Source organism: Hydra vulgaris, chromosome 01 (assembly GCF_038396675.1).
Source record: "Hydra vulgaris chromosome 01, alternate assembly HydraT2T_AEP".
Taxonomy (NCBI): domain Eukaryota; kingdom Metazoa; phylum Cnidaria; class Hydrozoa; order Anthoathecata; family Hydridae; genus Hydra; species Hydra vulgaris.
In genome coordinates, this window is record NC_088920.1 from 46,147,501 (window position 1) to 46,170,424 (window position 22,924).

At 28.9% G+C, this 22,924-nt stretch overlaps 1 protein-coding gene across 1 annotated transcript; it reads left to right on the forward strand.

The window, feature by feature from the left end:
- The first annotated feature begins 15,092 nt into the window (after positions 1-15,092).
- On the forward strand, positions 15,093-16,460 carry LOC105846905 (uncharacterized). Its single transcript, XM_065788354.1, has 2 exons — positions 15,093-15,217; positions 15,303-16,460. Exons 1-2 carry the CDS (start codon positions 15,139-15,141, stop codon positions 16,445-16,447), a joined length of 1,224 nt encoding a protein of 407 aa, XP_065644426.1. The 5' UTR covers positions 15,093-15,138; the 3' UTR covers positions 16,448-16,460.
- Positions 16,461-22,924: the final 6,464 nt, after the last annotated feature.

Genomic DNA, 22,924 nt, shown 5'->3' on the forward strand with positions numbered 1-22,924 from the left:
TTTTCTAAATCTGAAATAACCTGATGTTTTGTGAACAAATGAAACAACAGACTTAAAAATCAAATTCTATTAAAACTAAAAAAATAATATTTACATAAAGACTTTATCATAATTATAAGTAATTACAACAGCTAGTGTTGTTATCGACTTCGACTAAATCGACTAAAACTCGACCAGTCGAAAGTCTAAACTAGTCGAATTTGAAAAGTCGAGTAGTCGAATAAATCGGCTATGGACTTCCTACTAATTGAATAAATCGACTAAAAGTCGATTTATTCAATTAAAAATATTAAAATCTTTTTATCTTTTTATTCGACTTTTCAACCTTTAGTTTTTGTTTGTTCATTTAACAACTATAGTATGTACTTTTATAACTTTTTTTTTGTTTACTCGTTGGTGTTGATTTTCATAAATACTTTCATATAGGGCCGTTGCAAGCTTGCTTGGAGCCCTGGCGCAATAATAAGTTATGAAGCTCTAAAATCTAAGTGTCATTAATCTATATAATTACATTGCAAATATGATTTTAATGACTTTTTTAATATATAGCAAGTATTTAAGGCGGTCCCTAAAGCATTGGGGTCTGAAAATCAGTTGTCCCGTTGTCGGAGTAGCCCTACTCCCCTGCATTATTATTTAAATGATTTGATATAAAAAATTGAAAGCGAATATATATAAAATTATTATTTTTGTTAGAATTTATTTCAAGAAAATAAATTATTCCCATACTTTGACTTAATCAACTTTTAGTCGAATTAGTCGATTTTAAAAATGTATTAGTCGATTTTAGTCAACTTTAAAAAAAAAATTAGTTGATTTAGTCGACAGTCGAATTATTTAATAGTCGTAACAACACTAACAACAACAAATTCAAAAAAATTGTTCTCTTCTGCACTTAACTGATACATATTTAGAAAAATAATTTTCCTTTATATCAGTATCTTAATACTCTTGCTAGTATGTCTTGCGTGGAATTTACAATAAGGGTATAATATTTTGTATTGAAATCGTTAATTTGTTCAATAAATCGTTTTAAAAATTTTTTCCCATGAGCTTCACATACATCTCTTCATAAACAGTTTCGGATAAGTAAGTAGTAGATTTCATCGCCCCAGTTTGACACTTTGTTAGATGTTCTTTTAAGAAAGGATCAAATTCTGAAATCAGTTCCATGAAGGCCATAAAATTTTCATTGTGTGAGGAGCCTTACTTATTGCAAACCTCTTTCAAGCAAAATATTTATTGCTGCTTCTACCCGTTTTAAAACATTGTAATAATATTTTGAAATTTTAGTAGCCTGTTCTTTTAATTCTATATCTATAGTTCTCTTATTCGATTTTCGTGTGACGTAGATCATAATGGCTTTCTTATGATCATCAGATTTTTCATGGAATACAAGAATTTATCTAATGTTTTTCCAATCTTTACAATATCTTTTCAACCGTCAGACGCCAACGTTGCCATGTTTCTTGAATAAGCAACTGTTTGACAGTTTTTCATAAATTTACTAAAAAAACTGTTACGAAAAAATCTACTTTGATCTTTATAACTTAGCTTAGGTTCTGGATATAAACTAATTTCCTTTTTATTTTGGAAAAACAATGATGACCAGTTTAGGCAAAAATTTCAGAACTAATTAACTTTTGCCAATATTGTATACCGCTATAGTTTACTTTTACATCAATAATATATCAATATCAATTTTTCTATCTCTTCTTTCATGCAGCCCTTGTATTTGTCCTGACCAATATTTTTGGCTCGGAATTCTGCATCTACGTTGCCCTCAGCAGCATGCTCTTCAATTAGTTCTACGTCGTTAGTTTTATTTACCGCTTCCGAACTTGTCATTTCTTTGAATGATTCATCTACTTTGACAGCGTTAGATTAGAAAAAGCTGGTTAATTATAGAAATTTTGATAATGCTTTAACCTGTTGTTCTTTTATTTTTTGTTTTTGACTCTCGCTTAAATATTTACTTCCGGACATTTTTAACTATATTTATAAGCCTCAAACCTTCAAAATAAATTTCAAAGAAATACAAGATAATTTTGTTTACAAAAAAAACGGGTGTGCTTAGATCGCTTCAAAATGAACTTTGGTGTTAAAAAGTATTTTGCATTTGTATAATATATATTTCCGAATAATAATACAAATTCAACTAAACTCTTATTGTCTTATTATTTGTTACGCCTCGTTTTCGTTTTGCTACTCTTTGCTGAGAACAGCACTGCTTGCAGCTATTTACAAAGTACTTTTTGTCTAATATACTTTCAGTGGTGGTTAATTCGGATTATTTTTTATCTTATTTCTTAGCGCAGCGCAGGCGGATATTAGTTTGTAGTTTGGGGTTGGGACTCTTTCTCATTGGAGGCCCCTTTTCTCTTGGGAGCCCTACGCTTCAACCTACTCAGCCTAATGGGAGATCCGCTACTTATGCGATTAAAATTACATTTACTGTTTACTTATATTACAATATATTGATATATTAAATGTAATTAATATAACGCTTATATTACTAATATTACAATATAATATAAGTTATGAGACATGAAATTTTTAAATTTATCAAATACTATATCGTTATATATAATCGGAAAGATGAAGCCTCAATACAGTATTTTAAAAATGAAAAAAATTATCAAAATTGCACAGTTTAAAAAAAAGTTTTGACGTTTTTAAGTTTTTTAATATATAGATTTGTTAAAAAACTGTGACCGTAGTTTGAGTTTTTTTCTTTAGGTTAAAATACCATGACTTTCGTTAATTTTAGTCAAAATTCATACAACATAGTATCAAAAAAAATTACGCTACGCTAAGGTTAGGGGGAGTGGTTAGTGGTTTAGTGGGTACTGATTGTGACCAAATGGAATTTGGTCACAATAAGTGGAATGCAAGAAGCGAACTTGAGTCAAGTTCGACTTGAACTTTACATTGTAACCAATAGCGGCAGAGTATTTTTTGAGGGGAAAACCCATACTCTGCCGCTATTGGTTACAATGTCAAGTTCAAGTCGAACTTGACTCAAGTTCGCTTCTTGCATTCCACCCTAAGTTTCCAGGTATTGACGACATTTCTTGCAATACTTTACTCAATGTTTTTTCTGCCAATAAAAAGGCCTACTTTTAATATCTTCAATTAAAAACGGAGTTGTCCCAGAAAAATTAAAAGTAGCAAAAATAAAAAGTAATATAAAAAATGGTTTCTCGATGACAGTTTTCTGCGAGTTTCCCTTGACTACATAACTTCTTGGACTTACCTTGTATTCTTAAAATATAAATTATAATACTATTTTACTTTATAATACTACTTTGTGCATCAAATATATCAATTTCAATTATTTTTGAAGCATTTTGAATGTATTTGTAGTAAAAGTATATATAGTTAAAACTTGTAAAAACTATGTAGTTGTAAAAAGATATGGAAAAATTATTAGCATATAAAGAAAACAATAATTTGATAAATATGTTTCTATTCAACTTAACTGTTTTTTTTTCCTCCAAACTATAGTCACTTAACTTTGAAGTTAATTTTTTGTGAGGTATCGAGTATTGATACCTCACGATGAGGTATCAAATACTTTCTTGTACTGTATTAAATGCTTTAATAAAAAATAAGCCAGTATATTAAATGTTTGAAGAGTGACTCAAACTTGGTTGATAGATCAGATCCTACAAAGCCGGATTAAGGTGAAAATAAAAAAAAATGCTGCATAACTACAGTTGTAATCAACACTAGTTTCAATTAAGTTAAACAAATGCCCAGCTCAGGGAATATATTCAGCATTACGATTTATTTATTTAATTCTAGTTTGTAAGCCGGTATATGAATCCGACATATTAGCAGTATTGCTGTAAAATTGACCACAACAATCTTTCAGTAACAATCTTACAGCTACATAGTTAGCTGTAAGACAAGAAGATCGAAACCGCATTGATTATCAGAGTTTTAGTTATTGGACTCAAGATAAGAAGTTAGAAAGTTGTTGATTCAAGACTCAAAAAACCTGCTAGTAATAGAGAGAAAAAACTTCCGAATGACTAATCTTCCGATTAGTCATTCGGAAGATAGTTTTTTATATTTTTTTAATTGTTATATTTATTTTAGGTGTCCCAAGAAGTTCTTACGGTCTTATCACTGAGCACCGTGAAAGAGTATTCGACAGGTAGTTCACGCCTCCTTTCTTACCGGTTTATAAAACTTGCCCAGAGGTGGCGTTGAACTACGGATCTCTAGTTTCTGAGGCAAGCGCGCTAACCACTCGCTACGGTTGCTTTTGGAGTAAAAAAAAGGGGGGGGGGGTCAGAGTGTTTTACAGAGTTTTTTAAAAGTTGGAGCCATAGATCCTATTTTCTAATAGGCAAGAAAAAAAGATTCAGTTAAGTATGATGATTTAGAGGGAATTAAAGAGAAAATACTTTTATATGACTATAGCAGGAATGTTCTCTAGACTACAAACCGTAGAAGATTTTTTTATTAAAAAATGACTTTAACAATGGAAACCAGAGTGATTTGGATGTCAAACAGTGGGTTAACTAGTTTAACTGAAATGACAGGAAGAGTATATTTATTTGATTCAATTATCAGATTAGAGGAAAAATTCATTGCAAATAGTTCTGCTTGATCCTTAGGAGAGGTAATAAGATCAGACCCATAAACTAAAAATAAAATGTTTGACGTTTGTTAATGACATTATTAAAGATTTCCAAAAGTCTCCACAACATAACTTCTGAGATAAAATACGAGGTTTAGTAAACTGAGGTTATTAGAGCTTAGCATCAGATAGCACCTTTTTACGTTTCTTGCAATAATAAAAAGAAGTTTAAGAAGAAGAAGAGAGTCGTTTTTGTGAAAAAGACAAACAAACAAAAAAAGAGTAACAATTAGATATAATACTTGCACAACAAGGTGAAAACTATGGAACAAAATAAGGCTTGTCTTAAGACCGACAATAAGGAATACAAATTTCCGTACCTGCCTGGATCAAGGATGTTTCATAGAAAGTGCATTTATCAACAAATAGACAAAAAGACAGTAGTACAAGGTCTGTAACAAAGAAAATTGGTGAGAATCCCAGTCAGCTTAAAGTTGAAGTATGTAGTGTGATGAGTCCGCGAGATAAAAGATTTATAGAGATCATTTCATTGTTGGAATCATCTAAAGGAGAACAAAAAGAAAAGCGAAAACAAGCTAGAGTCAGAGACATGAAACAAATCAAGAATTCCTCTATTAGTCACTCCTTGATTAAGTAATTTGGAATGTAAGAAAAACAAGTCACAGAGTTAACTAAACAAGTTAACTTTGTGACTTGTTTCAATTCAGTTGATAAAATGAATAGTTAATAGTTTTTTGTGTTTTTTGGGTACTTAGATTAAGATTTAAGTTAAATAGAACTTGACTTTTGGCTCTTAGATAAAACTTGACCGATTCTGATAGAGCATGGCAACTTAACTCATTCCGATAGAGCATAGCAACCCATGCAATAAGCTATGTTGTTGCCTCTGTCCTGTTATTTAACCAAAAATCGTAACTAAGAGCTCATTAGGTGATTTTGACAATGCACATAAAAAGCAAAAACAGGTACACCAGTCAATTGCAACATGGTGCTGTTAATACTCTGATATTTTACAGCTGTATATGGAATCAATCTCCCTGTGAGCTAACACAGAGTTAGGGAAACTGTAAACAAACTGTCATAAAATAATTAATGTGGTTTTCTAAAAAGTTGCTAGACTGAGCATGCATATCATTGAACTAAAAAATAAAATTTTTTGATAAAGTTGAGAAAATCCTGGTTGTATTTATTGAACTTTAAAAGACATTTGACACAGTTGAACACGGAGTTTTATTACCAAAATTATAAAATTGTAGTATCAAAGGCCTAATATATGTAAGTTTGATTATATACTTATATATTGTTGTTATTTATTTCACGATAAAAATGAATTTATATATAGTTTATCTGAAGAGTAGAAAGATGGAAAAAAACATTACTTCCAGCCAGACTCAAAACCATTAAACTGAGTTATAGAGCTGTTTTCTCATTAGGAGATAGTAGGAAAAGTTTAGATGCTACTATCTAGGATCTAGGAAGTACAATCAATGGGGTACAAGCAAAAACCTATGCGTAGATTCGAGAAGATCCAGCATTCATTATCCTAGGCAGGAAATAATGTAACACAAGATTACATCTACGCCAGCCTAATAGATGAAAAAGGAGTGCAAGGTTTGTCAATGGAATTGTACTTTTGCCCAAAATTTGCCTAAACGGATATTTTTTTTCAAAAGCCATTTCTTGTCCTGACTCAATGATACGAGTTGAGACTAGAGATGCGCTAGTAACGCGCCAAAAGTTCAAACAGAATAGAAACATTCAAATAGTAACTTAAGAGGAAATATACAACGCGCCAGAGGAGACTCAGAATGAGACTGATAATACTTTAAAGGATAGTACAACATTAAGGACCTGGACATTAGTTTTTTTTAGGGACATTGTCCCTAAAAAAAACTACCTCTAAAGCTTTTCCCATTCTCTAAGGTCCAAATAGGCTAAACAAAACTAAAAAACTAATTTTGTTCATTTAAAAGAGATATCTGCAAAACTTCATTTTTTTTTAAAAATTTGCAACTTTTAGGAAAGAACAAAACATGTATTTTAAAAATATATATTTCTAGTTTAAAAACTTAAACATTTTTGAGTTGATTCTTAGTCAAGTTCTTCCTTGGTTTCTTTCTGTTGTCTTTGGCCACGAGTATAAGATTTTGTTTTATGTCATCTGACCTGTAGCCTTCAACAAAGTTCTTGATCAGTCTGATATTCCTTTGAACAGGTTTCAGCGTTAGAAACCTACCAGTTCAGAAAGCTACTAGTTCAGAGAAACCAGAGAAAGAGGATGTTGAGAATATTTGTGAGAATGGTAATGGCGTCAATAAATACTCCAATGTTGGAAGCATTGGTTTCACAACATATAGTAATGATCTGATCAACAATTTTGTAATAATCTAAGAAATTTAAGATTACGTCTGCCTGGTCAACTCCTAAGAAACTTTCAGCTTGAACTACTCGAAGGAGGATATTATTTGTGTCATCGATATTTGGTGAAGTAATACTAATAGAAATTCTTTCAACAATATCAGTTTTCAATTTTCCTTAATCTCTTTAATCTTTTTGCTGTTGAAGTGCAGGACAAATTTGCAGAACAAATTTCTTTCCTACCAAACTATTCATTATACCTTGTCTTATCTGGTCTCTTAATAATTAAAATAACTTTTTCACTTATGCAACTAAATCTTCATTTATCTTCATTACTTTATTCACTAATGTAATTAAATCTTAATTTATCTTTAGTTTTTTTGTTCTACTGGTTATTCTTACCTAAATCTTCACCTTTCTTAAATCTCTTTCAATGAAGCTTTTGGAGAAGGGAAGTTTCTCAAGATTCAGGCCTGCTTTATTGTATATTGCAGCAATGATCGCGGTTTGAGGTTTGATCCCAACTCTATACTGAGCAGATATTATAATCCACCAGGCCCTTCTTAATAATATTTATTAATATTTAAAGAATAAATAAAAATGATATTTTTACTCTAATTGAACTTTAATTTACTTCTCTCAAAAGTAATACAATCAACTTTATATTTTATAATCATCATTTGTTTACCTTGGCTTTTACTAAAGAATGTGAGTTTCATTGACAAATTCTTCATCTGTGAAAACTACAACTTCTGACTCAATGCGCATCTCTAGTCTTAACTCGTATCATTGATACTGAGAAACCAGCATCAGAATCAAATGAATCCTTGCTTAAAGCCATCGTTTTTTTTTACCTTTCTTCAATTCTGTATTTTTTATTTTTTTTATTCTCCGTCACTAATTTTGTCTGCTTTTAACAGATATTTCAATTTCTTTGTCAACCTCTATTTTAATAAACATTTTTCTATAAACACCCGAGGTACCCGCCCGATGGATACTGCCCGGGTAGCGTTATCAAACAACGGGTAACTGTCACTTGATAAGTTTAAAACTCATTTTGTTCATTTTTAAACTTTAAAACCATTAGTTGTAGTGTAATAATTTAACGATATCAACTTGGTGTGTGAAAGAAGATCTTGAATATTTTGTTGTTAAAAATTTCAATAGTTACGATTTCTTTATCACCATCAAAGTTACTAGGAACATTCGATATAACGTTCGAAAAGTTATTTGAGTTTCTAATTCAGATACCTACTTTTTAATACCCAATGATTATTGATATTACTCCTGTATACAATGTTTTCCTTTAAGTAAAAAAGTACTTATCCGACTTGTTTATTAACTTGTCTCTCGGACAAAACTCTTTTAAAACCTGGAAGATATAACTATGATGGAAGATATAACTACGCTACTTTAGCAAGAGCATGTACATTCTGCAATTTTAGTGCCATCAGAATACGGTTTCTGCTGTGTATGTGGTAAATTGACGGCGTGCATCTTTGGCACCAGAAACAGTAGACACGCAAGAATTTCTAAACCGTAATTGGGACTTGTGTAACCTAGGCACTTAAGTTAAAACAATATCTAGAAACAAGTAAAAAAGAACATTTCTAATTACATCATTGAATTAAAATTTTTAATGGCTGTTTATATTGGGTACCCGGGTACCTCTCGTTTGTTCGACGGATACCCGGGCAGGCATTTCACAATTTTCGACAGCCCTAATTGTAATAATGTGTCTAATTACTGTCCAATTTCACTTCTACCTGAGTTTTCTAAACTTTTTTTTAAATTTATATTATTGATATGTAAAGGCTTTATCTACAGCATCTTCTATAATGTAAGCTGATGACAAAACTTTGATTTATAACCGTAGTAATTTAAAATCAATGTTCGGAACAATCAGTACTAAACTGGAAAACTTCAATATATGGAAAACTTCAATCTATGGCAAACAAACTTTAATTTTTAAACTGTGAAAAAAAACAACTATACTTTGTTTAATAAAACAGGTCAACCAATGCCTCTACTGTTAAAAATTCCATAGTTAGTCACTAACAACAAAACAATAAAACCGGAAAAAGATACAAAGTTTTTAATGTTCCGATAAACGAAAATTTATCATGGAGAATTTATACTGGGCATATTGAATCAAAAATATATTATCTACAACAGGTATTTTATTAAAATCTTATTTCTTGATTTTAGTTGAAAATTTTTTTTTACTTTAGCCTAGTTTATAATCATCTCATTTATGCTAATATAATGTGGGCTAATACACACAAAATAATGTGGGCTAATACACACAAAACAAAAATTAATCAAATTTGTTGTTAGTGAGCTCAACTAATATAAAATTTTATAATGTTTGTAAAAAAATATATTATATATAAGCATCTGTTATTCTTTATTCTTTTTTTTACCATTACATAAATACGTCCTCCAGTTGCGAAGACCTACCATTAAATTCTAACAATAAATGCACAGACACACAAACTTTATCAGAAAGTTGTTAGTCTTGCAGACATTGATAGTCTTAAAAGAATCCTCAGAGTACAATCAACAACTTGCGTCTCATACATGCCCAATTAATCGTGCTGCTAGTTCTTGAGCAAAGAAATCTAACTTGTTCTCCTTTAAAGTACAATTTATCTAATACAGAGTATTGAGGTAATTGAGGTAGCAAATCTTATAAACTTATTATAGATGCAAATCCATATGCAGGTTATAAAGCAGATTCATTCAGCAAGTTCATCAGGTTAAGCTTCTTGGAGCAGAAATTTAGATAAGTGTTTTTACCAATTTATTATTGCTTTGTTCTTTAAGAACGTTTGTAATTTTCTATTAAGAATTTATTTTCATGATTGGCACTTTGATATAATCTTGGTTCTTTTATTTAGCAGTTCCTCAGGTTTTGGGTACGTTATAACAGCAAACTTCTCATGCAGACATAGTGGACACCTTTTGGAAATATTTGAGTAGAGGGGTACAGACTTTAGAATAGACCATGTTAGTATAGGGGTTTCTTTAAAATTATTTTTTAAATCCCAGACGTAGTTTGATAGGGAGGTAGACTTTTTGTATTTTACAAACCTAAAGCAACTAAATGAAAAAATATTTCATAACAAAAATAATAATACCTGAAATTCTATTCATATTATCCCACCCTACCCTTGTCCGTGTATTTACTAAATTTCAGAGGCTGAATATATTTGCTCTAAAACAATGGTTTTCATCCTATCCTATCCTTCCTATAATAATATTATATTGAACTTAATGCTGCTGCCGTTATTCATTTGTGCGTGTTTGACACGGAACTCATGGCAGTCATTACACCCGAGTTTATAACGAGAAAGAGTCGCAGCTCTTTTTCTTATAAGAAAATGTGAACATAAGTGTATGCAATTATCTAACTTTTGTAAACTTTTAGTTATGTAATCTTTTGTAATCTTCAAAATTATTTAAAGTTTTTTATATATTGCCGCAACATCTTAATTTTGATTTCTAGCAATTGTTTGCTGTTTTATAAAATGTTTTGTTTATTAAATGGTTTTAAAACATTTATCGATTAATATGTCTTAGTGGTTAGCTCGCAGCGTTTCTGAAGTGCATTGTAATTATTGCTAGTAAATTTACCGACATTTTAAAAAACCGGTAATTCGATAAAAAAAAAAAAATTATTACCGGTTTTTTTTCTAAAGCTTAAATAGTAATAATCTAAACACTGAAAACAACAAAAAGCATAACAAATGAATATATTAGTAAAACAGCATCAGTTTACAGGTCCATCCTAGTTAAAAATAAATAAATTAAACAATCAAAAAGATTTTTTTTATATAATAAAATATAATTAAGTTATTTATTATACATTAACATTTTTGTATTTTAGCGTAAACATAAACAAACAAAAACATAAAGAAAACTTCATTTTTAAAATAAAAATAATTAATATAGTCAATTCTTTTCAAGGAGCTAAATTGTTTATTGAAGTAAGCTCTTAAAAAACACATTACATTTATTGTTTCGTCGTTTAAACTTGTTCTGTTCCTCGTGCCAATTAAACCTGCTGCAGAAAAAGCTCTTTCCGACTCTAAACTGGTTGGGCGAACTGCTGAAATATACTTTTGGAGTTTGTTTAAATATTTTCCTTTAATATTTTGTTCCTTTAAATACGCCATTTCTTTCCTGACTATATTTAAAAGACCGGATGTTGTCTTCGGATCACTAATCTCTTCGTGAGCAATAGTTATCATTTTTTTTTAATTACTAAATCAAGTTTTTCCTTCATTGACATTGCTTGACTTGATGTCGCTACTGCTGATAAAACCGTAGATTCACTAGTTGATTCAGTTTCATACACTTGCACAACTTCAGCTTCAGTAGTTTCGGAATCGTTTTTTAAAAATTGTTAAATGATTTCTACAATATTTTTTTCCATAACCAATTTACTTGTTGTATTAAACACGCCATAATTATTTTCATTATTTAAAGCTGTACGTGGACATGGTTCATGAAGATATGAATATATATCAGAATATACGGTTCTTCTCTCACTTATTCGAAATATAAAATCTTGTTTCAATTCATTACTTAAGAAATTATTTTGGTTACTTAGTTCATCCAACATGAACCTAATTGTCAAATCTGCAACATATAGATTTGTGTCCCTTGAATAGAGAGCTTCCACAGCTACTTTAACAGGTTGCAAAGTCATTATTATATTTGATACAACATTGAGATCATTTTCTGATAAATCTATATCGGATTTGATATCGATTAGACTCTTACGAACACAATTTTTAATCTCATAAATTCTTTCCAACATTATCAACATACTGCTCCACCGTGTTTTTGTGTCAAGGATTAGCGTAAGCTCTTTTTTAAATTCATCCTTAACATGTTTTTGGAGGATGTCATTTTTTGTTGGTGATCTACGGAACATGACAACAATTTTTGGAATTTTTGTTATTATTGGACCTATACTTTCATGTTGAATTGATGAATCAGTAGTTGATGTATCCTCAATAACGTCAAAAAACCCAATATCTTCCATTACGTCGTTCTCTTCATCTTCACCATGTTCAAATTCAGTAATAGCCCCTTCTTAATTTTCTATGGAAATATTATCCGAAACAGATCTTTGATACAGCACCTTAATTACTGATAACTGGATGCCGTGGGCTAAACAAGTTGATGATTTATGTCCAGTAATCTGCCTACTTTTTTCATTACGGCGGCCCCTTCCGTAGTAATGGAAATTATATTTTCTATCGCAATACTAAATTTTTTAATTGTATTTTGAAGATACGTTATACATTTTTCAGCAGGCATCGATCCTTTAATCCTAACCAATCCGAGATTCCAAAATACATTATCATACGAGTGGACATTCACATTCATAAACCTTCAATTTTTGAGAGATGTCCATTCATCGAAAGTCAAGCTGAATAATTCACCACGAGCTATTCTTTCTGATAATTCTGAAACGATTTGTTTTCGGATTTTGTGACCGTACTGCAACACCATTTTCTTAATTGTTTTTGGAGACTTTGGGTAATCATATCCTTTGGATTTAAATAATTGATGAAGATCGTATGATGTGCAAATCTTTTTAAATGATAAACAATCTCGTGCTGTCAGTCATACTAAAACAGCTGGAAATGAGTCATCAATCGTTTTAATGATATTAAAATAATCAGAAATTTTTGATCTAGAATTTGTATCATTCGTAACGGAAGTTGTGGTATTGATATTAGAACAGCTAGCTTCTGCATCATCATGTTGAACTCTTTTTAGCAGATTAATTTTATGTTTTCTGATAAGGTGATTGTGCAAACCACTTATGCTGCTGCCAGAGCATTATATATTTTTTTCCATACATTGCATATAGCTGAATCGCCAGCTTTCGTACGTAGAAAATGATTCCACAATTGATTTTGTCCGGATCCAGTAGACATCATAGATAAGGTTATTTTTTTTAAAAAAATTCAATATGTAAATTTAGGAACACAATACAAATATATTCTATAATATAATTTTAAAGACTTTTTGTGAAATACTTACTCAACACAATAAAAATATAGAATATTCGCTTTATTTTCAAAGTTATGTTTTGTGTTTATTTTCAATTTTTTTTAATGATACTTAATAATTTTATCATTTAGTGCAAAAAACCAAATAATTTAAAAAAAACTCACTAACGCACTATTTAAATTAAATAAAATGTCATCTGTAACTGTAACCAGACGGGACGCGAGCACAAAATAAACTGAATGTAATTATAAAAAACTACATAAACAAATCCTAATTGTATGTAAATATTTTTCTTTCTCTATTAAAAAACGAAAATTTAATAAAAATCGATCAAGTAGGCTGTATTTTCTTTTAAGGAATGCATATTGTAATATTGTAAGAAAACAAAATTCTTCTCCATTATAAAGTTCTTAATTTTTTGCGATTTCAACTGTTTTTTTATAATGTGTAAAAAAGTTAGCTTTTTTGTACAATTTTTCTTTTTAGTTAGAAAAAAATGCTACTAATATTTATTCAGAATTTCCATAAAATTTTACCGAATTACCGGTAAATTATTTGAAAATTACCGGTAAATTTAAACATAATTTTTAACCAATTTACCGGTAAAACGGTAAATTGGTTTACCGGTTTTGCTAGCCCTAATTGTAATGGTTCAAATCCTTAAGCTTGCACTCTTTTTAAAAGTTTTTTTTCGATTTTCAAAATATAAAGTAAAACATTTTTGCAGGTCAATAGATATTACACATCAACAATAGACATACACAACATATATAAAGATATTATATACTATAACAAACGAAAGGGAATCTTTAAAAAATCTTAAAATTTCTAAAAACATCAAAACACCGGAAAAAATTTGTTGCGCATATATGTCATGATAGAGATACTTATGCTATTAATGTGCTCAGGTAATTAGTCCTAATAAGCTACGGATGGTTTTTAAAAAAAAAATTCATACATAAACTTAATAAAGCAAAAGAAGTAGTCCTGCTACTCCAAAAGGTGCTGCTGTGAAGGCAAAAAAAATTGCAAGCAAAAACTTTAAAGGTTTATTTTGATACGTTGTACTCATTGTCTTTTATTTAAACGACACTGATTACAGGGCATTAAATCTATCGAAGTTATGCATGCAATAGAAAAACAAACCATTTTATAAATCTCTTATACCGATTGCAATTAAGCAACACTTTTCAAGCGGGTTTTTTAAATAAGCGCAGCTTTATTGCATATCATCTAATATAACAATAAAAAAAATATGTTTTATACAAATGTAAAAAATCCACTTACACAACATTTTATACAGGATCGCAATGTAAGGTTAATTATGTAATACAATAAAAATTTGAAATTTCGATTTGTTTGTGTGAGTGAAAGAGTTACAACCTGTTATATTAAGAGGGAGGGAGGGGGAGGGAGAGAGAAACGTCAAAAGCAGCGTACATTTAATCATAAGTAAAAAATTTCAGCCAGTTGTCATAAAATTTAATTGCTAGCACCAAATAATCTCACTGCATTTTTATTTTGATTTCTTATTTTTAAAATCTTTTTTGATTTGATCTTTTACTTTTTCAAATCTCAAAAACTCTTTCATTATACTTAAATATTTGCTTCATAGTAAGATTTACTTATATACTAATTTATTTTACGTTTTAGTTTAAGACATTAAATTGTACTTCTGATTCACAATCAAAATTTTGTTACTTTAATTTACTAACGTTAATTTTAATTTGTTTTTTAAAAGTTGCAAAAAAAAAAGTGTAAATTGTTCATAAGTTTTTATAATATTACTCTAAAATAAACATTTTTGTTTAGTTACACATTATTAACATATAATATAATAAAACAGTATTATAAATGTAGTTAAAGAACATATAATATAAATTTAAAATATATGAAAACATACTAGAATTATGTGTAAATGCTTATTAACTAATAAAGTATGTTAAATCTTTTTTAAGTTGCTTTTTTTTAAGATGCTCTCATTGAGGCCATTCTTCTCAATTAGAAGCAATATATTATTAAATTTGTGGAACTAATTGAAAAAAGAAATCCGTTTTAATCTGTTTCTGAATATATTACGTCATATATATTCTATTCACTAGTTTTACAGCTCTTTTGAACGTAAAGTGACTGCAATGAGATTCTTTATACGCATTTTGTTGCTTGTTTGTTTTATAGCATTAATCACTTGGACATTCATTAACTACATAAAACGTTAGAAATGTTGTTTTATTTTAGGTTTTCTTTATTTATTTACTTTTGTGTTTTGCAGTTTGTTATTAATTTATTTATATTATAGTTCAACCTAACAACTTGCTTGAAACATCTTTTTATAAAAAAAGTACGAGTGGAACATTCACCTATAAAAAAAGTACAACTGAAAATGTAACTACAAACAAGATTTACCGACTCGCTGTTGTTTTTTACATACCTCCGTCACAAAGCAAAGTACAAACCTTTTTAACTATGTTGTATGGCTCCTGGAGGTATATAAGTAATCAAAAAAATGAATTTAGTAAAACGCGTCGTTTAGTAAACCATGTCAATCTTATAGCATTTACGCATGTCGATAATATAGTTACACTAGGAACCGTTTGTCAAAAATATAATGCACTATTAGATAAAAAAGATAATGACGAACGTTGCTGGTATATTAGACAAGATTATGAGATTGATATTGGGTATGATGCAATTAACTCCTTTATAATGTTTAATCGAACCGACATATACAAAATTTTAAAGCCGTATAAATACATTATGCGCACCGACTACGATGTGTTTCTAACCCCAGCATTGTACACATGGAAAGTTAAAAAAGATTTGGTGGTAGGAAGAGGGGGTTACAGTGTTTATTTTACTCGTAAAAGGCTAAAACAAATATCACTAAAGTTGAATATGACGCATAAGGGGGTTCATGATGTTGGATCAACATGGTTTGGGGAACCAAAGCTATTTATCAACTTAGCAAAAAAGGTTATAGAAAATACAGCTTTAATATACTTAAATGAATTTAATCCCAACTTGCTTGGATTACGAAATCTCATACTAAAAAAACATAAAAATGGTGTTTGGCCCCTGTGGTGGAGACCAGTCTCTTTATTGTACGGCGCTGAAGTTTCACTCAACCATTGGATTGACGATTTTTCCGTTTTGAACAAAGATCATTTAGATACATCTTCATGTTCTAATACTAGCATATGGAACAGCCCACATGTTCATTGTTGGCATAATAATTGTGAGTTCTACAAGTTTAGTTTTTTTGAGAAATTAAATGCAATTCTTGGTACAAGTGAATATATTTCAACCTCTAACTTTCAACTTTTAGTTGAGAATCTTTGCGATAAAGATGTATCAAAAAAGACAATCAGTGAATACTCAACTTTTATTGCATGGAATTCAGTTGGAAAACATCTGAACAAAATGGCTTATTTTAAAAAGATATAAACTTTTATAAATATGTATCTATAAATTTTTCAAGTCTCTTCCCCTCTTACATTAAGTATTTAAGTTAATCTCTTACTTTAGGTTTTTAAGTTAACCACAGTAAATGTCTTGATCATATATTGTGATTTTGTTTAAATTATCCATCATAATAAATTTTATCAAACATTATAATTGTTTGATAACTAGTTGCGTGAGGTTGAAATAAACATTAATTTTAAAATTGTTAGTAAAAAGTAAACAGAAATTTAATAAAGTAACATAAGATTTATAAAGGAACCCGTGATTGAAATAAACAATAATTTTAAAAAGTTAGTAAAAAGTAAACAGAAACTTTATAAAGTAACATGAAATAACATGAGATGAGTTTAAAGAATAAAGAATTACATGAGTAAACAAAAGCAGTTTTTATAATCATATATATAACATCTTTCTAACTTGTTTCTAATAAAGCATTTTATTTTTTAATGTACATTTTAAACTATATGTATAAAAAAAAAAAATTACGTTTAATTAAGGCAGTCTCGAGCAATAATGTGAACATTAGAATAATATGAACAGTAGCGGACTGGCAAATTTTGCGTTAAATTTTGATGTTAAAATAAATTTATATGCAAATTAAACATTGCTGTATACTTTGCTATACAAATTATACTTAGCCAAGAAATTAAAACAGCAATAAATACAATTTTTGCAAATCTTTTTGTTTTTAAAGCATAATTCACTCATTATTTATGAATCTGAATCAGTTAATTCATCGGTGTTATATATTTCTGGCATAAATATTTTAAAGTGATTTCATTTAGCCTAAATTTAAAATTAAATTTCTCCCTAAAATTTGATACTGTAGCTGTTTTATGATATTTTACTAGTAACTTACTGAGCTAAATTCTAAACTGTTTTCTGAACACTTATTGCAGGTAAAAATTTTAGGGTCTAATATTGCCATGTCTGCATATAATTTTCCATGAATTTTAAAACGATCTTCTATAGTATTAATTGTGGTACCCATAATAATGTTAAACGTGGTTATTTTATATTTTTCGATTCGGTTTTGAAATTCCTGATCTTTGATTATTTCGTCGGGCATTCTCGTTCGTCGTCTAAATCACTATTCTGGTATATCTTCTTCGGTATATCTTCTTCTTAATTTAATTTTATCGGTATATCTTCTTAATCTTAATTCCGTCGTTTTTCATCTTAATTTCATCTTATCATTTTCATCGTTGTTTTTTATCTTTGTTCCAGAAATAAGGAAATCTGTATAAATAATGAAATAAAGAAATAATAAACTGGTCTTTTCCTCTTTTTGGAAAAAATGGCAGATTGATATTAATAGCTAGATAACACTTAGACTTCAAACTTTATAAACATATTATAGGTTTTTTAATACATTTGGTGACAACTTTTTTTTACAAAGCATTTACAAAGCATTACTTTGTAGCTCATAAATATTAAAGATATTTAGTTGTTTGATGATATGATAAAAGTTGTTTTTATAATAAAAATATCAAACGACTAATAATAATTTAATAATGAATAAAAATTTTGAAAATTTTTTATTTAGGCTGCTGTCAAACACCTAATGCGCCATTTTTTCTTTTAAGAACAATTTCTTAACAAACTTAAAATATTCATTTCTTTAAAAAGTTATTTTGTGTGAAAAAGACAATTTTTAAAACTTTTTACGCGAGCGGCGCACAGTGAGGCAGAATAGCTTTAAAATTAGACAAAATTATTATTTATTTTTTTTTTACTTTGGATTTTTAAGTTAAATAATTATTTTAAAGACACTTGTTAGACTTAGGAAAAGTTACTCGAAAGTTTTTTAACATTTAGTTACAATTGTCAGATGTTTTTTATTGTATTTTCGAGTAATTTCGAGTAAAGTTTTTAAAAAAACCGGTAAGTAATAATATAAATAAGAAAAAAATGAAAAGCTTGCACGAATAAATAATATTGAAACGTATTTTAATCGATTCACTAAAATAAATTACAGCAATTCGAATTTAATGTAAAATGTCCCTCAAAAAAAGTTACTCAAAAACTTGATAAGTTTTGTGCGAAATAAATTTGCTCGAAATAAATCTTAAAAAAAAAGAAAAACGTCATTAGTAACTGACACATTTCCACAAAGAGCTCAATAGGTGCAAAAAAAAAAAAGAAGTTTTACAATCTGTAATCATCACCAATTTTATAAAAAAATTTGAAATTGTATCTAAGTGAGGACAAAAAACGCATTTATAAAAAATAAATAAATAAAAATAAACATGGCCTACTTTATTCAAATAAAGTAGCCCATGAAATAAAATATTTTAAATACACTTTTTTTAAAGATCTATTAATGTATATTTTAAGCACTTTAAAATTATTTTTTCATCACCAAAAGAATGCAGCAAACCTAAAATTGAAGAATTCCTGAAAAAAATTTGGAACTTATAACAAACTTTAGCTTTAACACTATAAAAACAAAGTAGTACTCAGAGTCATTTTTTAAACAAAAAAATTGAGCAAGACTATGTGTTCTTCAGGTTTGAAGGTCAGACCTACCCTAAAAAAAAACACGTGGATAAGATGGACTAGAAACTCTTTTATGCATTACCACCAAAAACGTTTCGTAACAATTTTTTTTCATTTTCGTCAAATGTCCAGTTTAAAGCATTTCTGCCCCACTATGCGGCGTGTTTCTGATGAAGAGATTTTAGCTTTGTTCTATGAGTGCTTCCCCATATAGTATTTGCATATTTTATATGACAATGTATAAACTAAAAATAACGACAAATATAATTGAGTGGGCGTAAGACGATATATTTATTTTGAAAATTATGGACGTTTTTATCCGCATCCTATATTTAAACTATTGACAATTTAAGACGTGATATTTATTTAGAATTTTATAGAAATCATTGTTCGCTTGATTATTTTGATGGATGAAAACATATCAAGAAAAAAATAAATAAACCGGTTTATTGTGACAAGACCTGATTGTCTTCTTAGGGGATCCGTTCTTTTGACTTTATTTCTTATTCTTTGTACTTTAACATTACCTTCTTTGTATCTATATCCCAGCAGACACAGCGACGTAACAAAAACGTTTGTTTCACGTTATTTTTGGCACGTTACATTTAGGTGACTTTTCGGTCTCTATGAGATTACCAAAAAACATGACTTATGGGATGTGTTTCTTACGTTACTTTTGGCACGCAATATTTTGATGACTTTTTGGTCCCTATGAAAGGATCAAAGGACGTGATTTATGTTCGTATTTTCCCCGTACCTTTAAAAAGTGTTAATAACGTCATTTTTTTCACAACAGGTTGTTTATTGCAACAATTTTACTCTAAAACTACAAGTTGTTAAAAATGAGTTTTTAGAATCCTTTAAAAGAAAAATAGTCAAATTTAACGCTAAATAAATATTTCAGACGTACCTTTAATATTTTACAAGACCTTCAATATCTTACAATTTTCAATTAAATATAAGCAAAAAAGTTTTTAAATTATACATTTTAGTTATAAAAACTGTGTAGAAAATATCTTCGTTATACTAAGCCGTCATCTCCAACCAAACCAGGAGGAGAACGCTTTAAATGGAGGTAGTGTGGCCATATATGTTAGAAAAGATATACCTTCATTTGAATGCGAGTTCAGTGATAAACAAATGAGTGAGCAAATATGGTGTTAAATTTCAATTGGAAGTGATATTTTGTTAATTGGATGTATTTATCGTCATCCGTTTACTCGAAATGAGTCTAATTTACTAATTAATAAGTCAATCAAATGTGAGTTGCTCTAATTGATGGTGGGAAATTTCAAGTGTTCTAATTGTTGGTAATTTTAATCATAGTGATATCAGGTGGAGTGATTTGGGTGGCCAATGTAAAAGTGGAAAACAATTAAGTCAACTTTTTTTAGATACTATCAATGATTGTTTCCTATCACAGTTTGTCACTGAACCAACTTTTATCAATAATACGCTTGACCTAGTGCTATCAGATGACCCTGATCGTATTTATTATGTTACAATCGGTCCTCGACTTGGATGTACTCAGATAAACTATTTTCACAATTCACTCCTATGGGATTAAAGAATACTTAAATTATCGACTAAAACTTCAATGTGTCATTTAGTTTAAAGAAGAGTGATCCAAAATGTTTTAATTCTTCAATTAAAGCTGCGACAAAAGAAAAATTTAGACTATTTATGAAGTTACGTTGCGCTTTTAGTACATTTAAAGACAGTATTCGAGTTTTGTATAATAAAAAAATTGTCTGGTCAAAAAACTTGTGGCTGATGCGGTATTAAAGTTTGAGAGTGAAATCATCTTTGCTTGTAAATCTTGCCCAAAAAAGCTCCACTCTTATGTAAACACCTAAAAGTCTTGTAAAAGTGTCATTCGATCTCTCTTTGACCACAATGGAACACAGTTATTCGATAAAAAGTCTATAGCGGACTGTCTAAATTACCAATTTTTTAAAGCGTTTTCATTACCTATAACTCACTCTCAATCCCCTATTTTTCCTCGAAGAACTGAAGCTGTTTGTTCTCCAGCTTCGAGCTCTTTTTTTAATTGTTGCAATATTGAAAAACATTTATCTGCACTTGACATTTTCAAAGCCGCCAGTAATGATGGAATTCATCCTCGAGTGCTCAAAACTTGTTCTAAAGAGTTCAGTGTGCCTCTTTCTCTAATATTTATCAAGTCCTTTAATTCTGGCAATGTGCCATCAGGTTGGACACTCGCTAATATAACGCCCATATTTAAAAAAGGTCAGCTAACTGATTCTGGAAATTACAGGCCTATTTCCATCACCTCTGCAGTTGGAAAATAATAAAAAGAATAATGCGTGATGTCATGATTGGACACCTAGTAAAACATAATTTGTTATCTTGGCATCAACATGGTTTTGTCAGATATAGATCGTGCATTACAAATCTTCTTGAAGTGGTGGATATAATTACTGAAGCTTTAAGTGATGATTGTGCAGCATTCCTTATTTTGCTAGACTTTGCTAAAGCTTTTGATTGTTTATTTAAAATTTATAAAAACTTTAACAAAGTCAACTGGCATCAAGAATGTAGATGATCGACTTTTTTCACATGTGTTGGTCCTGCAGGTAGTCTTTGTAGCGCAAAGCATAAAATTGAACGAGAAGTTACCAAAAACAGTCAAAGACACAATATCTTCAAAAATCGAGTAGTGCCAACATGGAATGCTTTGCCTGTTTCAATAGTTGCCACTAATTCGATCAATGAGCTTAAAAACAATTATGACAAATGGACTCGTTCTCTTCCGAGTTGGTCTACTATAGCCGGTTGTCTTAAGACACTTGGCTCATAGAAGTTAAACTTCTATTGTAAAATATTACTATAATAATAATAATAATAATAATAATAATAATAATAATAATAATAATAATAATAATAATAATAATAACAATAATAATAATAATAATAATAACAATAATAATAATAATAATAATAATAATAATAATAATAATAAATGCTCTCCGATGAATCTATTGATAACAGGCCGGGTGAATAAAAAAAAGCAATTGCTCAGTAATTGGTCAGTTCTACGTTACTAAAAACTTTAACAGTTTTGCACAAACTTTTTTCACGTAAAGTTACTCAATTGTTTTACGTAAACATATTTTGCCGTAATAATAAATATAACTGTTTCCATACATTTACAATTAAGTTAATGGCCGGAGCAAGAAGAAGGCATTGATTTGCTTTATCGCCAAGCACCGTGTTACAATTTATAATTTTTACAAAGTTGTTTCAAGAATATATAGTATAAAAGAAAAATTGAATGAATGTTTACAAAAAATATATAAAAAATAAAGTAAAATATCGTTTATTACATATTATCATAAATAGATTGGGTAAAAGAAAGAGTGAATATATAAAACTTTATATAAGTTTAATAAAATTTATATAAAAATATATAAAAGATAAAGTAAGATATCGTTTAATACATAATATCATAAATAGATTGGGTAAAAGTAAAAGTGAATATATAATAACTTTATATATATATATATATATATATATATATATATATATATATATATATATATATATATATATATGTATATATATATATATATATATATATATATATATATATATATATATATATATATATATATATATATATATTTAAATGATTACAAGGAATAATTACCTTATTTTTGAGTTTTTAAATTATATATCTGATGTATTTTTAAAAGAATGACTTATAATAATATAAATCAAAATCTGTGTTTAATAAAAACTGTTTTGAACAGTTTTGAACTGATGTTGAGATTTTTTTTTTCCGGAAACAATGTTTGGGAATCTTTTCCGCAATACCTTAAATATACTTTATTTAAATTTAGTTATGACACACAATAAAACCAGAAGAAAGACTAATTATAGATAACTTGCAATCATTACATAGATCTTAAGTTTTACTTAAGATAATAATTGTTTTTC

What these genes read in the sequence shown, in the direction of transcription:
- LOC105846905 (XM_065788354.1), top strand. Translation starts at nt 15,139, where the DNA reads ATGAGATTCTTTATACGCATTTTGTTGCTTGTTTGTTTTATAGCATTA. An exon ending in ATTCATTAACTACATAAAAC is followed by an intron (nt 15,218 to 15,302) that starts GTTAGAAATGTT and finishes TTTATATTATAG; the next exon opens with TTCAACCTAACAACTTGCTT.